Here is a 16,125-nt window from a genome sequence, read left to right as displayed (position 1 = left end):
TATAAAGTGCGCGCGCGTACACGTTTAGCGTTTTGAGAAATATTTAACCTGAGAAAATCCCAGCTTTCCTTGAACTAAACTGTCATCTGACAAGGCAAGTCGCCATCCTGTTGTACAATAGAATGTCGACGATTCCCACGCTTATGGAAAAGAGTCGTTTATTTTGGTCATTAAGAAGATCGTTGTGGTCAACACAATGCCACTCATTGTCAAGGTAAACCCCGATCACATTGCAGCGAATTTCCCGGACATAAGATCCCCTGATGGCCTGCTATCGCCACAACCGGTAGACACAGAACTCACGGAACAATCGCCGTTGCTGAGAGAGAAAATCAAAGCCAAACATCGGGAGTTTAGGAAGGAAGTTGCGCGTCGAATACGCCGAAGTCTTAGGATGAAACGTGTGCCCGTTCTCATGTTGATCTTGATCGAGGTGTTTGAACGATTTGCATACTACGGGATCCTGATCAACTTTGCTTTGTTCCTCAACAAGTGCTGTGGATGGTCCATGTTCGTTTCTGTAGCCAGTGTGATGGCGTTTTCTTCAGTTTCGTGGTTCATGTGCGCTGTTTCTGGAATTATGGCGGACTCTCGTTTTGGAAGATACAACACCATTGTGAGTGGCTTCCTGGTCTATTTCATTGGTACCTTGATTCTTGTTGTTGTTGCCTTTTTGATGGGACATTTTTACTTCCAGGATGGAGAACCTACTAATGTAATAGACCAGCCCTGGATATTAATGATCCTACTTGTTGCATTACTGTCAGTTTCTGCCGGCGAGGGTGCTGTGAAAGCGAATTTATCTGCATTTGGAGCTGACCAACTAAAAAGGGATGCACCTCGTCCAGATTCCAAGACCCTGTTTAATTGCTTTTACTGGATGTCTAATGTCATTTCGCTGCTTTGTCTTGCCGGAGTTACTTACATTCAGCAAATGAAGTGGAGTTTTGCCTTTACCGTTGGGTTTGGCATCCCTGCATTTTCACTCACATTAGCTTTTGTGTCATTCCTGTGCTGCCGCAAGAACTTTACTATTGGTAGACCACATGGTACAGGGATAAGGAACATGTGGCTGATTGTGCGTCAAGCGTGGTCCAGGAGGAATACCCCTAAAGTGGAAACAAGGTAGATGGGAAATCTAGGGTACTTTCCATTCAACCAGAAATTGTGGGGAACAGAATTTTCCAGAATAAAATTTTGAACTTTTGGGTACACCTCACGAGGTTGTCCTAAATTGGAACAACTGGAAAATTCTGTTCCATTTTGGCCATTCCTACAGTGGCCCAGTTTCTCCAATGTGCATGTACCAGTAAGTTGATTGTGTTAATATTCTTACTGGTTACATTCCAAAATTGTGAATGGAAGAGGTTTGTTTTCAAGTTTGTTGCCTAGCTGAAAAATAGCATTTTGTGGCACTTAATTTCTAGAAACTTCAAACTAGAATATTTGGCCAGATAACCCTAGGTTTATTACAGCATTCAAACTCAACATCATGAAGGTACATGTACACATAAAGCTCTTACATGTATGTATTACTCTGTAATGTATTAATAAATTACTAATACAAAGGTATTTTGCATAGTTTATGACTGCATGAAAAGCAGATCTTAGCAAAGGCTATTGAAATTCAAACCAAAAATTGGGATTAACTTTAAAATGCGTGGTTGTTTTCTCTTTGAAGTTCAATATCCCTTGCTAAGATCTTTTTTCTGTATGACCAGTCGGTTCATTAACTGTACAAAAATACTTTTAAATCAGTTGGTGTGTCCTTAGAAATCAGAGTTCTCTGATTATCCCAAGATGCACAGAACATATGCGTAGTAGCAAAATGAGGCATCATCTTAAAGGATCCTATTCAGCCATGCCTTTGTTGTTGTTTAGAATTTGTGATCAAATTATATAACACACTCGAGGAAAAGGCCAAAGGTACAACCTTGCAAAATGTATTGTATTCTCAACCCACAATACATGTTGTGACAATACATGTTGTCACTGTTCGTCCTTATTTTAGCTTCAAATAGGGTTTCCGCTTTTTTGGCAAATACAATAACAATTGATCTTTATTTTTGGATTGACAAAGATTTCAAGGTACTCTGCTATTTGTGAGTGAACAATCCTTCATGCTGACCAAAATAAAAGCAAAATACTCATGCCAATGCTTTAAGAATATCGAATACACTGTATTTGAAATGATTTGTTTGAGCGTAGAACTACTTTCAATTGGTAGTTTTTGTTAATGGACTTCATGAACAGTATCCTTATGCATTTTATTTGCTATGAAATTCATTTTTAGGGAACTGTTCCCTAGGAGCTCAGGGAGTATTTATTCATCGTCTGAAGGTGGCTGGCTCGACAAAGCCACGGTCACTTATGGTGGAACTTTCTTAGAGGCTGAAGTGAATGAAGTTAGGTCGATGTGCAAAGTTCTTGTGTTTTCTTCCCTTCTTATTCCATACTGGATGATTTATACTCAGGTAATTTAACATGGATTTCATACTTGAAAATACAAAAAAAATGTACATTGTATGCTCTTTATCTGAGTATGTTACAGCTTGCACAACATGCAGTTTGTTGAAGTAATTGTTTTGCATGATTTACTCCACCTGGATTTTTGAAAATGGGCCTGTGTAAGTCATTCTTCTTGGAGAGTGTGGTGCAAATAGTTTTCAGTAGTCTATTTTTAACTCGTGAATGCGCGCATGCGCAATGAACGAGTTATAGCAATAGCTGACTCTCGACTTGGTCGATCAGTCGATCAGTCGATCAGTCGATCAGTCGGTTTTGTCGTTAACTTTCGGGCGTGCGCAGTGAATGAGTTTTAAATTCAATTAGTGGAAAAAAACACGCGAACATTTGTTGTTCATGGCGCATCAGGAAATTCTTATTCAATATGTAGAGAATAATTTGACGATCATTTAGTGCAAGAATGGCGATTTTTCGTTCAATCTGAGCAAAGTTTCAAGTTTTTTCAGTTTTTCAGAAAGTCCGGGGTCGTAAACTCAATTAGTGAAAAAAAAAAACGTGAAAATTTGTTTCACGACGCGTCAGAATTCTCTCATTCATTCTGTAGAGAATAATTTGACAATCATTTTAGTGTAAGAATGGGGATTTTTCGTTGAATCTGAGCAAAGTTATAGGATTTTTTCGTTTTTTTCTACGAAGTGCGGTTTCTTTCAAGAATTAAAAATAATTTAATTTAAAAATAATTTAATTAAAAAATAATTTAATTTGTCAGTTTTCACGCGAAAGCGGAACGTACCATGTCACGCATCATTGACGTCGTAAACAAAATTATGCAAATTTCTGGTGAAATGAACACTTTTAAGATCTTGTCAGCTTTCATAGAGGTTTCAAAGGGAAAAAATGTTTCATTTTCGAAATTTACAACTGGTAATTTATGGGAAAGCAAAAGGACGCGGTCGATAAATAATTCTTATTTAGCAAGAGCTTGTCATAGTTCATTATTTTTACTTGAGGATTGCGTGGACTGAACTCCAAAGGAAAAATTTCACGCATTTATGTCGGGCATGAATCGTAATGCGATACTTTGTTGAACATATTTCCCTTTGTGAGATCGGCTTGCCCTACAGTAATTTTGTAATTTTAATTCCCAAAAAAACTTCACTTGCCCATCGGGCAAGTGATGGTTAGAATCCACTAGCCCGATCGCGAAATCCAGTAGCCGCGGACTATCACACGAATTTGCATGACGTAGCTGCACATGGCGTGCTCCTATAAACTTTGAATAAAAAAAACACGTGATATTTTTTAATCGGCGCATCAGAATAATCGGCTTATTCAATCTGTACAGAATAATTTGACAATCATTTTAATAGTACAAGAATGGTCATTTTTCGTTACATAATCGGGCAAAGATATAATTTCTTTTAGCTTTTGAGGAAGTTTCCGTAGCCGTCTAAATTGCAATTACTATGTGTCATCTGCATTCACGAGTTGGCTCACAGGAGCCTTTGATTACTTCTCCCCTCTCTTCTTTCTCCTTTCTTCTCTCATTTGCATCATTCTCAACTTCTCAACCTTCTTGGGGCCACAAAACCTGTGATTCAGTTTTGTTAAGCCCTAACAGTGATCAGCATCAAATTTCTCCTTGTAATATCAATGCTTATTCAACCCCGGAGGTGATGAGAATTAAGGATATGATCACCCAAGGTGAATTTTCTTGATATTTTAATAACTTCTCCCCAGTACTTTTATAAGAAAAGTACATGGGGACAAGATAGGAGAATAATTATTTGTTCTTTGATATTAGGGGTTAAAGGGTTAATATTTTCAAAACTTCAGCTGGACAGTAAACATACATGTATACATATACATGTAGTTTGTAAGAATATCTATGGTCTCTCAGGATACATGTAGTAACCTCTTCATTGAATGACTACACTTCCTTTAAGTAAAGCTCACTCGGTTCCTGTAAGATAGCTAGAGGTTCAAGTTAGCCAGGGTACTGAGAAACAACTTTAGATAGTGGTCAGAGCGGGACTTGAACCTGATTACAAGTCTGATGCTCTAACCGCTCAACCACAATGCCTCCTTGGCACATTCTAATTTCAAGACATTTTTAGCTCTACAGCACATTCATCTTACAAGGTTTGCATCTGAAGGCAGAATATGCAGGTATCATCTTTCCTGCTGCCTGGCCCAGTCTCTGTGAGATAGTCATCATGTTGATCCTTGTCCCAGTAATGGAGAGAGGTGTTTATCCTGGTCTTACCAAGTGCGGCATCACTTTACCCATGCTGTGCAAAGTTTTCATAGGGATGTTGCTGGCAGTTGGGTCAGCCGGAATGGGTAAGTACAGTGTCATGTATTACTTTTGTTCAGCTAATTTATTAAGCAGGGTTCTACAATCACTTTGCGAAGGGCCTGGGTACTAAGTGTCACAGGGAGTTTTGGAGGAAGTGGCAATTGCTTGCTAAGAAAATTAATGTTTAAAAGGGGGTATTATAAATTTTTCAAAACTGGATCATTTAACAAATCGATGGCAGTTTTCTATGGTCTATACTCTTATAGACCATAAAATGACGTCAAAAATGTTCAAAACTCAAGTGGAACAACGAGCGGCAGGCGAGTGGTTTCACTGCCAAGTTTTGGACCTTTCATTATCATAGCGTCATTTTATGGTCTATAAGAGTATAGACCAAAGAAAACTGCCTTCGATTCGTTTTTTACAATAACATGGAAAAAGTAGGAGCGGAATTGGCTACTTTTTTCGTCGAGAAAACGCGCGCGTTACATCTGACGTCATTTTTATTGTCTGTACTCTTATAGACAATAGCTGCGAGCCAATCAGCGCGCGGGAATTTGGACAGTTATTGTAAAATGTGTAATGCAGTTCCAGGGATTTGACTGGCTTTGCTACCATGGTACATGAGCCATTATACCACAAAATGGTACAATGTAAGTGTATGCATCAGCACAAAAGCTGAAACTCTAACATGTGGGAAGATTAAGCGATGCTTTAGGGTTGAGCTTGTTGGATACAAAATAAATATAGCCAACTTGATGCTATGCGCCTCGTTGGCTATCTGCCATCTCATATCCAATGCACGCCTGTGGAATAATTGTTAAATACAGTGTATATGTCCGGTTTTCAGTCATCCATGCCTAGTATTGGGAAAGTCAAGTCCAGTCAGTGAATTTGTTGCTCGTCTCTCATTGTTTGTGTTTTTTAGCTTAAGAAGTTCACTTGTTGCAAGTCTACATCAGGGTTCTTGCCTGAATTTACAAAAAAAAAAAAAAGACAATTTTGCTGACCAGTTGACAAGCAATAGTCAATTATTTTTTGTTTATGTACTGTAGGCTGGAACTGTGTTTAAAATCATGCACTGCTCCTTTCTTAATAAATATTTTCTTTCTTTCTTTTCCTCTTTGATATAGCTGGGCATGTCGAAAGAGAAATGACAAACAGTTTCTTTGTTGCTGGCTCAGTGAACCACACAGCAAGTGGTAAGCCATATCCTGTTGTAAGAAACTACTCCATCTGGTGGCAGATCCCGCAGTACACACTGATGGGCATGAGTGAAGTGTTCACAAGTATACCAGGTCAGTGAAATTCCTGTACACAGTGTACGTCTACAGAGGTCATGTTACATGGGGTTCATGTGTGGCCCATGATTTTTATCAAATGCATGCTACATGCACATGTACTTGGAGAGTATTGCCACAAATATCTGGAAACCATATACCCAGCTCAGCTAGCAGGGGTATCTCTTTCTTCTTGATATATTTTTGTCATTATTTTCTGTTTTCAAAACAAAACTGGAGTGAGAAAGAGAAACCTCTGCCAGCAATGTGGTTTTTAACCCAAGAGCTGTACGTGTATGCACTAAAAGGTGCCTTGAAGGCAAAATAATGTACAGTTTGGAAAATTTTTAATTTAACCATCCTTTATGTAATAATTATCAAACACGACACAGTGTTTCATCACATATCAGTGAGAGTTGAAAATACGACGCGTAGCGGAGTATTTTTGACAAACTTCGAGGTTTTTGATATTGTGATGAAACACTGTGACGAATGTTTGATATTACTTCTCAAACAAGCAGATTTTGAAGGAGAAATTAAGGATGCATAAACGAGGAGTTTTTCAACAGATTTCCAAACATGTCAAGGTGCATGATTTCCTTTGTCTTTGGCTATCATACATGTAGTACATTCTTGCCCCTTATTACCGTACTGCTTTCTACAGATAATTTGGTAAAATCTATTTTGTGGGACTGTAGAAGGAACCAAATTAATGTCCTAACATAGTATAGCTAAAATTGAACTAAAGTGTGAAACAGAAATTTAAATTGCGAAGAAGTGTGACAAAAAATAATTCTTATACATTAAATGAGCGAAATGTGTTTTGTGGTCAACGTTCTTACAGCTACAGCTACAGGCTGGTATATTTTATTATTTGGAATAATTGTAGTACTTAACAAGCAGACAGAGCCTGCAAAATTAATAGTCTAGCCTGTGTTATATGCAGTAACTCTTGTATGCAAGTTACTGTATGATTAAAAAAAAATCCTTACTAGTGAGGTGGGAACTCTTGTTGAATTTTTTTACAGTCAGTCTACAATGTACGTCACGCATGACGAGTATTTCCGGGAATGAAATGAACATTCAAATTCCTCTTGTAATGCCGGGCATTTGAATGAAAACTTGAAGATTTCTCTGGAAATCTTTCCGAAAACGACGCATCAACTGAAAAAAAAAAAATCAAAATACTTGGGTCCAGACAGTTGTTGATTTTGAAATAATTTTTTATTTAATGCTGCACTGTAAAGAAAAATTTATAGCTTCATATACTGTCAATAAACTAGGGAAAATTCTACCGAAACTCTGAAATCTCGCTGGCGATGTTCAAACCTTACATGTAAATTTCAAAAATACTGGTCACGCGTGATGTAGATTAATAATATTGACTGTAAATGGGTGATTTAACCCAACCCTACCCCCACCCTCACTGTTCTTATTTCTTATACTGCCTTGTTCACAGGTCTTCAAATGGTGTTGTCGATGTGTCCCTCCACACCCCAGAGCGTAACCTCAGCAGTCTACAACTTCATGATAAGCGTTGGAAGTCTGCTCAGCCTTGGCATTTTGGCACTGACTGCATACAAGTGGGGATGGTATCCTAGAGCTGGGGAAGAAATACAAGGTTATTATCTGGGCAATGAGAAGGTTGCATACTATTACTGGCTACTAGCTGGCGTAATGCTGGTCACGGCGTTTTGGACCCTGGTGATAGGATGCAGTTGTGATCTTGGACTGAACAGAGATGAATTTAAACATCAACTTCTGGTGAACGAGGAAACTTTGCCAGATGAACAGCTCCCGTCTGCAGAGCTCGTCAGTAGGAATGACACACAAACGAGAGAATTTGTGGAGCTTAGCTGAACAAATCCTTGACAAAACTGTGTTCAGATTATTTAAATTTTTGAGCAGAGAATTAGTTTTATTATTAATACAGTAATTGTGGTGTTAATCATCTCATCCTGTTCGGATAAAAATAATTATTAAAAGCTGTCTCATTGGATAACGCAATTCCAGAGTTTTGATTAGTTTAGCTGCCATGGTATATGAGCCATTATACCATACCCCACAAATATGGCAAGAATAATACTCGTCAAACGTAAAAGAAAATTTTTCGTGTTTTTTTTTTTTTTTTTAATAAAACAGTTATTCCATTCTCGGTTGTTAGATACGAGATGATTATAGCCAACTGAAAAAACTTGGTGCTGCGCGCCTCGATGGCTATGTATTACTAATCCCATATCCAACGCGCGCTAGTGGAATAATTGTTAATTTTTGGTTGGCATTAATGACTCTGTAATAGTTACTGAATCTCTAAAAAATATTAATAAGGCTCTTTTTCCAGTCCTTCCAAACTTGCAATCCCATTGGTTAAACATGCTTGGTGGCGCGATTTCAAAAGTTCGTTACACTGAAAAACTAGCTAATTCCTTTCGCACAAATATGTCGTTAAAAATGCCAGAAAAAAGGTCAGCTAGCATTTTCGTATAACCAATGACAGCTAGTAAATTCGTGATCTTAGAGCGATTTTTAATTGAGTGTCGAAAGTAATTTCGCGTTTGCTTTGGTTTTGCTTGACTTGACTCTATGATTGGTTGACAAAGTTCGCGCCAATTACTCAACCAATGGGAAGCCGCGCTTGACGCAGGTTACATGTATTTGCTTCGAGTTCTGATTGGCTGCTTGTGTTGTTTACATCTGTTGTGACTGGCCAGAGAAATTACTTTGGTTTTGGTTTTACAACACTCAGTTGAAAACCGCTCTAAAACCTTCTGCAACTTTCATTTTCAGTTAAGTGTTTATTCTCGTATCTTTCTGAAAGTACATGTAAGTAGTTTCTTCAGGTGAATAGGGGCACTTCTTCCGATCATGACGTAACTTATGGAGTCCCCTAAGGATCCATTTTCGAGCTTCTGTTGTTTCTTGCATAGCCTTTCATAGCTCCACTTGCAGATGTACGCAATCATGGCATGAATTTTCATCTGCACGCTGATGACAGCCTGGGCCTAGTTGTTCAAAGCCCGATTAAGCTAATCCTGGGTTAACGTGAACTTTGATTCGAGTATATTTACTAATCCATAAGGATTCGTCCAAAAGATTTTTGCCCTTAAGTTTTGCCTTAGACTTTTCTTTACCATTAGCTTAAAATGAGCCTTTAAAATCATTTTTAATGAGCGAGATGAAAACCTCGGTTATTTTTTAATAAGGGATTAGTGGATTTAATAGCGTTAATCGGCTTTCGAACAACCGGACCCTGGTTTTTCTATTTTTTGAGTAATCATCATCTTAGCTTCGCTTTAAGAACTGTCCGTAATATTGGCCCGATCTTCGACTCGTCACTGTCTATGATGGGTGACATATAAGCGTCAAGTAACTCTGCACTCTTCCACCCAAGAAATAAAGCTCGCATACGTAAATACCCTTCCCCAAAATCCGCAGACTTGTCACCTCCAGGATAGATTTCTGCAAGGCTCCCTCTTATATGGCGCTCCTACTGCAGCTGAATTAAAAACTTCAAAAGTGTGCAAAATCAGTCGGCAGCCAGACTGGTTTCTCGGACCGTACGAAATGGTATCACATTACACCAGTCTAAGTATAATATAACTGCATTGGTTACCCGCAGAGTTCAGGATTCAATACAAGATTACTCTGCTGCAGTCTACCTTAAAGATCTAATCTGCCTAATCACAGGCTGAGTCCCCGCTCAAAGAGTTATCTGGCCAAACGAGAGTATAACCTAAAAAGCTACTATTCCAGGGCATTCTCTGTTGCGGCATTAATGCTCTGGGTCTACCAAACGCTATCCATATCTCTGTTTAAGAAAAAACGTGAGACACTTTTTCAATGTAGTTTTTCCTCGCGAAGCGAGGTTAATAAATTTGGCCGAGCCGGCCCGACCGGAGCTAAGCCGGGCGAATTCGAGCGAAAAATATATTTCCTCGCGAAGCGAGGTTAATAAATTTGTCGGGCCGAGCCGGCCCGAGCGGAGCTAAGCCGCGCGAATTCGAGCGAAAAATATATTTATATATATATATATATATGTTGATATATGTTTATATCTTTGAAGGTGTCCGCACAATGACGTCGGACTGTCTGGCGTCGTCTGGAGCAAAATTTGCATACATCGAAAAAGATATGCGTGCATGATCAAATTTCAACTGCGATGTTCATCAATATTCACTGGATACAGAACTATCTCTCCAGAATCTTTTCCCTTTCTTTTAGAAATCTTTTTTGTGAAAGATTGCATTAAAGAAATTACACGTTTTGTGGCCGCGGTGAATAATTTTCCGTGGGAAATAAATTGATCGAACACGACAGTGCTGCACGCCCGTTGTACATTACGTCTCGACAGAAATAGATTTTCAACCGCAAACTAGCCCGTGGAACTACGAAAACACTATGCTCATCAAAAAGAAATCTTATGCGCCTTTTAATCTCCTCGTTTGATGCTACAATACGAGTAAAGAGGGCTTTCCACCCAGCCCCAGCTTCGCGAGGTTTTGCGAGTCACGTATTTCTAGTTATATATATGTGTGTGTATATGTTTATATCTTTGAAGGTGTCCGCATTGTTGCCTGGCAATGTGAAAAACAAAGTATGAATGACGTCAGACTGTCTGGGGTCGTCTGGAGCAAAATTTGCATACATCGGAAAAAATATGCGTGCATGATCAAATTTCAACTGCAATGTTCATCAATATTTACTGGATACAGAACTATCTCTCCAGAATCTTTTCCCTTTCTTTTAGAAATCTTTTTTGTAAAAGATTGCATTGAAGAAATTACACGTTTTGTGGCCGCGGTAATATAATTTTCCGTGGGAAATAAATTCATCGAACACGATGTCCAGCGCTGCACGCCCGTTGTACATTACATCGCGTCAGAAATAGATTTTCAACCGCAAACTAGCCTAAAGAACTACGAAAAGACCATGTTCATAAAAAAAAATCCTATTCCCCATTTAATCTCCTCATTTGATGCTACAATACGAGTAAAGAGGGCTTTCCACCTAATCTCGTACCCCGATCTCAGTCGTCGGATCGGGAATGTCGAAATGTGAGATCTCCCCTCCGCCTGACCGTGGGAGATCTGGGTACGAGATTACTTTCCACCCAGCCCCAGCTTCGCGAGGTTTTGCGAGTCACGCATTTCTAGTTTAATTATTATTCTGAATAACCCACAGTGTATTTAGGTTCTTTTTTCTTTCTTTTTTGTTCTGCAAATATTGTATACTTTTCGAACTCCTGGCCCCAGTTGATAACTTTATCCACTGGATAAGGCACTATTCATGCTCCAAAATATACTTCACGGTAAACGTTGTGCAAGGTTTTCGTACACTTCCAAACTTAACTGTGGTTAGAGTATGCATATTCACTTGTGCAAGCGGAAATACTGAAATCTTTGCACAGATTGAAACTGTTGGATAGTGACTTATCCACAGCATACAGTTATCCGGCCTTGAACAACTGGAGCCTGGAGGATCCAGGGATGCTAGTGCCTGCGAATCTTGTGTCCAGCAGTTAACTGTAAGAATACATCAAAGTGAGGCACAAACATGGCGGACGAAAACGTGCTAAGAAATCTAAGAATACAGTAAAATAAAACGCGGCTTCTCGCTTTATTTGGACGCCGTTATGAGTGACAGGAACAGGAACAAGTTGCCCAACAACTTGCCACAGTTACAGAATCTTGTAAAAAGGGATCCCGATTCGTACAGAGAGGAGGTAAGCGAGTTTAAGTACACACGTGGGACGATGTTTTAAGTTTGCGGTTTATAGTTGGCATAAAAGATTAGAAGATGTCACTGGGATTTGAGTTGCTTGAGTGTGGAAGAAACTCTTGAGAGCTGAATTTTACTTGAATACTTACCATTTTTCTAACCGATTGCAAATTAGCTGAACCAAACTTATTATATAGCTGTAAGCTTATATAGTGAAGCGAGATCAATACAGCGTACAAAAAAAAATTCTCATTGTGATCCTACTAAAAATTAATGTATGATCGCTCACGATCATGAACAATGCAAAAAAGTGATCTACAGTGTAGCTTTCCTCCCTGAATGCTTATTGAGATAATGTGTAACAAATATAACTGTCTTGCTTTCAATTTTGTTTCCAGTTTCTTCAACAGTTCAGACACTATGAATCCAACCTTCAGATTTTTAAGCTTGATCCCTCGAATGCAAATAAAACTCTTGGAGACTTGGTCATGTTCATCAGTCAGGTAAGCCAGAGGATAGGAACCCCAGCCTGTAAATGGAACCACAAAGACACAATAGGTCTTATCACAGTTTTCGACGCCATTTTGACGGGTAGGCAAAACAGGCTTGAAATAACAGTGTTTGTATGGAAATCCGATGTCAAATAATTTTCATAAAACATCGCTTCTGAAAAATTCATGAATTGGAAACTTTTGGCACTAGGAAAAGGGTTTTTAGAAAAAAATTGGAGGGATGTAGCTGTGACAGAAAACGCCCAGTCGTAATTTTGAACTTTCCATACATTTCCCTGTATTTTTTCCCGCGAACTATTTTTAGTAGCAGTTCACGGCTGGTTCGCTATACAGACAAATGTATGGAAAGTTAAAAACACGACTGGACGCTTCCTGTCACAGCTACATCCCTCCAATTTTGTTCTTAAAATCCTTTTCCTAGTGCCAAAAGTTTCCAATTCATGAATTTTTCAGAAGCGATGTTTTATGAAAATTATTTGACATCGGGATTCCATACAAACACTGTTATTTCAAGCGTGTTTGCCTACCCGTCAAAATGGGGTCGAAAACCGTGATAAGGCCTATTAAAATTAGTTATTTGAGGTTTAAACTACAACAAAGGAAGCAGGGAGGCAGGCCTGTTTGTGCTTGCCACATATTTTTTGTGGACTGATGTGCTACAGTGTGCTGTATAAATTATATTGGCAATAGCCAAGGTTACACTTACACTGTAATAAATGAAGTGAATCCACTCTGCACAATGGAGATGAATGACAGCCAGTATTGGAGGGGGTTGGGGGGGGGAGGGGTTAGGGGAATACTCCAGTGGAGGTTTGGCTATCTAGATCTCCAAACCCTGATTACAACACCGCTGCATCTACTATGCAGAGTAGGTAAAAAACCTGAGTGCTGGATGCACCCAGAGACAATCACTTTCCTTAAAGGGGACGGACGAGGAAGGCATCCTCTGCATTTTGCATCTCCCTGTGGGAGGCAATTTTTAAGAGCACCCAATGTGGTTCACCCATTACAACTGCCTATTTCTGAGAGAAATGAAAGACTACACTGTACTTATAGTCTACACTGTATTAACAATAACTGGCAAAATGCGTGAGTACACAGACAAAAATAATCTACAAGGCAAAGAATTTAGTATAGAATTTCTGTCAAATCAATGTAATATATTTTACAGTATGTTAGTTTTGCATAACATCCTTGAATGTGATATACAGTCGACTCCCGATAACTTGAACCTTCAAGGGAAATTGAAAAAGGTTCGAGTTATCAAGGGTAAAATTATATGGAAAATGACCTGAAAGGAAAGGAAAATTGGTTCGAGTTAGCGAGGGTTCGAGCTATCGGGAGTCGACTGTACTAATAATTATTAAGTATATATGAATTATTAATGTCTGTGATGTCTACATCTTTAGGTTGCACACTGCTATACAGGGGAATTAGAACATTTTCCACAGGAGCTCATAGATGTCCTACAAAGGCACCATGGTGTTATGGATGCTGAACTCAGAATGGTACTGTACTGGGCTGTCGAGTTAAGGCTTATTTACACATACTGATTTATCGGCCCGATTAGCAGGCTAAATCGCTTGGATCAATTTACACATATCAATTTGTTGCCCGATATCATCTTCTGTTGGTGTAACGTGAGGTGAAAATCAGCCTGATTAAAAAAAATATATATAGCACTGCCACAGATTTTTATAAATCATGCACTTGCTCATCTTCTTTATCAAATTGGCGCAAATCGTTCCAGTTAATCAGCATGTGTACACTGTACTTAAATGTTTTAAAACAGTTGCTGTTTTTTCCTTTGTCCCTTCCTTTTCATTAGTGCTCCCCTTCACCCTTCCTAACTCCATCTTTCTAACACTAAACAACTCTCCAAAGTATCTAAAAAGTAAACCCTTCTCACTATTTAGCCCTACCTGCCCCCATCTTGCACATTTTTGTGGTATTCTTGAAATATCTATACATGTATGTACACTCAGTGTACTACATGTAAATTAACAAGTCATAGTGATTCAAGTGCATGTACTCTGTCGAGTCAGTCAGTGTAACTTCAATTTAAATTTGCCTTTAAACTGTGCTTACCAACATTAATTCGAGTTATGGCATTTTAAGCTCTTTGTTGTTGTTTTATTATTATTATTATTATTATTATTATTATTATTATTATTATTGTTATTGTTATTGTTATTATTTTCTTTTGCTGCTAATCATTATTCAGTGTATTTACAGGGTGTATACATGCATTTCATTAAACAAATTTTCTCAAGTTTGTTTTTTGTTATCTTTAGACACTTTGTCGAGCTCTTATTCTTCTTCGGAACAAAAACTTGTTATCACCTACAAGGTAAGTTTTTTAAATTTATCTGCATCCTTGGAGTACAAAAAAAAAATTGATATTTAAATAATTGAAGAGCTGAGAGCATAACCGACTTATGTTGAATTTTAGCCCAGTTTTCGATTTCGCTCGGATTTGTCCCAATTTTTGCTCTCCCTGGTTTTGAAAACATTTCGCGGTTTTACAATCGTGTACAAAACTCCTTGAGAAAACCAAACACCAACAGCACAAAAACCACTTGCTTACTATTTCTCTCTTGTTAATTCTACCACAGAACTTTACTTCTCTCTCCCACTCCCTCCCCCTATACAATGACAACCGAAAACAGATGTAGAAACCACTCACTCACTGTTTCTCTCTTCTTAATTCTACCGTGCGTTCTTGTTGTAAGGTAACCGTGCATATTTGGGAATTGGAAACATTGGAATTTAAGTTACGGCTTTCGGTCAGCCAAGTCCTATGGTGCATATTTTCGCTTGGTGCATTAACGAAGTCAAGAAAGTTACTCTTTTTAGCCGTAGGTTAAGTGTGGCGAAAATAGCCTTCGCGTGATTTCAGCAAAATGCTAGTTCCAATTTTGTGTTTTCCTTTCGGGGCGATAAAACCAACTAGTAGCATAACGAACTTCAAGCAACACTAGTACTGTCACATTATTTCATGAACATGGTTGTAACTTTTCACTTAACCGTAAGGGAAAATAACTGCATTTCATACAAAGACCGGTCTCTTGAAAGAGGCCGTAAGTCACGCAGTGGGTGACATAGAACTTGTTTTCTTTCAATGCGTAACAGTTCTCGCTCTCAGTTCTCGCTTATTCAAATCGTGTTGCAGGAAAGGAAATGGCTTGTTTGGAGATAAACTTTTCTCTCAATGAAAAACCGATTTGTTGCCCTTCTATTCTACCCCTTTTGATCACAGCAAAAGTGCGTCTTAGTAATTTGGCAACAGTTCTCGCCCATGTCGCAATAAAGAAACTAATTGAAATTTGAATTATTTTTACGTAATGGGGTGAGAACTGTTGGAAAATAGATTTCCTCTGTGAAACACCTTTAGGAAAGCATTTCAACATGGTGATCTAATGATAAACAAAGCATTTACACGCTGCCAAAGGTAAAACATTGCCAACGAACATATATAAATGACTTTTTAGTGGTGAGAACTGTGGCCGAGAAGTGTGCGGACATTTTGATGACGTATTGTATCTGAGGTGCATTTCTTACATTCCTGTCACGCACGTAGTAGTTTGTAACAATCAAATGAAAGTGTAACTGAATTCTTTTCGTTTCTCCCGCGAGACAGACCGCTTTCGTGTGCCGTGGTTCAAAGACAACAAGTTTATATTTAATACAAATATTAATACTCAATGCATTGTCCTTTTGGTCATCCATAGTGACTATAATGTTATCGATTTTTCTTTAGAAGATGGTAACAATTCCCAATGGCATTAATATGAAACACAAATCGGCGGAAAAAAAATACTGAACAATGTTTTTCAATTGAATTGAAGTT

General features: G+C 38.5%; 2 protein-coding genes across 4 annotated transcripts in view; both read left to right on the top strand.

Moving 5' to 3' along the window:
• Position 1: 1 nt before the first annotated feature.
• On the top strand, positions 2 to 8,264 carry LOC146471444 (solute carrier family 15 member 4-like). 2 transcript variants are annotated; one of them, XM_085120801.1, is made up of 6 exons: positions 2 to 1,125; positions 2,294 to 2,474; positions 4,584 to 4,809; positions 5,899 to 6,063; positions 7,505 to 7,924; positions 8,032 to 8,264. In XM_085120801.1, the coding sequence occupies exons 1-5, from the start codon at positions 197 to 199 to the stop codon at positions 7,903 to 7,905; spliced, it is 1,902 nt and encodes a 633-aa protein (XP_084976927.1). In that variant the 5' UTR covers positions 2 to 196; the 3' UTR covers positions 7,906 to 7,924; positions 8,032 to 8,264. The 2 variants fall into 2 exon arrangements, with proteins under 2 accessions (XP_084976927.1, XP_084976926.1); XM_085120800.1 differs by lacking the exon at positions 8,032 to 8,264 and having other exon boundaries at positions 7,505 to 7,968.
• A 3,333-nt stretch (positions 8,265 to 11,597) lies between these two features.
• The window catches only part of LOC146471443 (protein SDA1 homolog), a 28,798-nt gene continuing 24,270 nt past the window's right edge, over positions 11,598 to 16,125 (top strand). For both annotated transcript variants that reach the window (XM_085119913.1, XM_085119912.1), the window contains exons 1-4: positions 11,598 to 11,767; positions 12,162 to 12,266; positions 13,685 to 13,783; positions 14,570 to 14,625. In XM_085119913.1, coding sequence (XP_084976039.1) covers positions 11,678 to 11,767; positions 12,162 to 12,266; positions 13,685 to 13,783; positions 14,570 to 14,625 — 350 coding nt within the window. In that variant the 5' untranslated portion in view covers positions 11,598 to 11,677. The remainder of the gene's footprint in view (positions 11,768 to 12,161; positions 12,267 to 13,684; positions 13,784 to 14,569; positions 14,626 to 16,125) is intronic.

Source organism: Pavona decussata, unplaced genomic scaffold (assembly GCF_977016875.1).
Source record: "Pavona decussata unplaced genomic scaffold, jaPavDecu1.1 SCAFFOLD_102, whole genome shotgun sequence".
NCBI classification, from domain to species: Eukaryota; Metazoa; Cnidaria; class Anthozoa; order Scleractinia; family Agariciidae; genus Pavona; species Pavona decussata.
The sequence above is the reverse complement of the archived record's forward strand: the minus strand, read 5'-3'. Positions and strand labels throughout refer to the sequence as shown.

Coding starts and splice junctions, on each gene's coding strand:
- LOC146471444 (XM_085120801.1), top strand. CDS start 197: ATGCCACTCATTGTCAAGGTAAACCCCGATCACATTGCAGCGAATTTC. Junction 1,126..2,293: donor ACCCCTAAAGTGGAAACAAG/GTAGATGGGAAA, acceptor ATTCATTTTTAG/GGAACTGTTCCCTAGGAGCT. Junction 4,810..5,898: donor AGTTGGGTCAGCCGGAATGG/GTAAGTACAGTG, acceptor TCTTTGATATAG/CTGGGCATGTCGAAAGAGAA.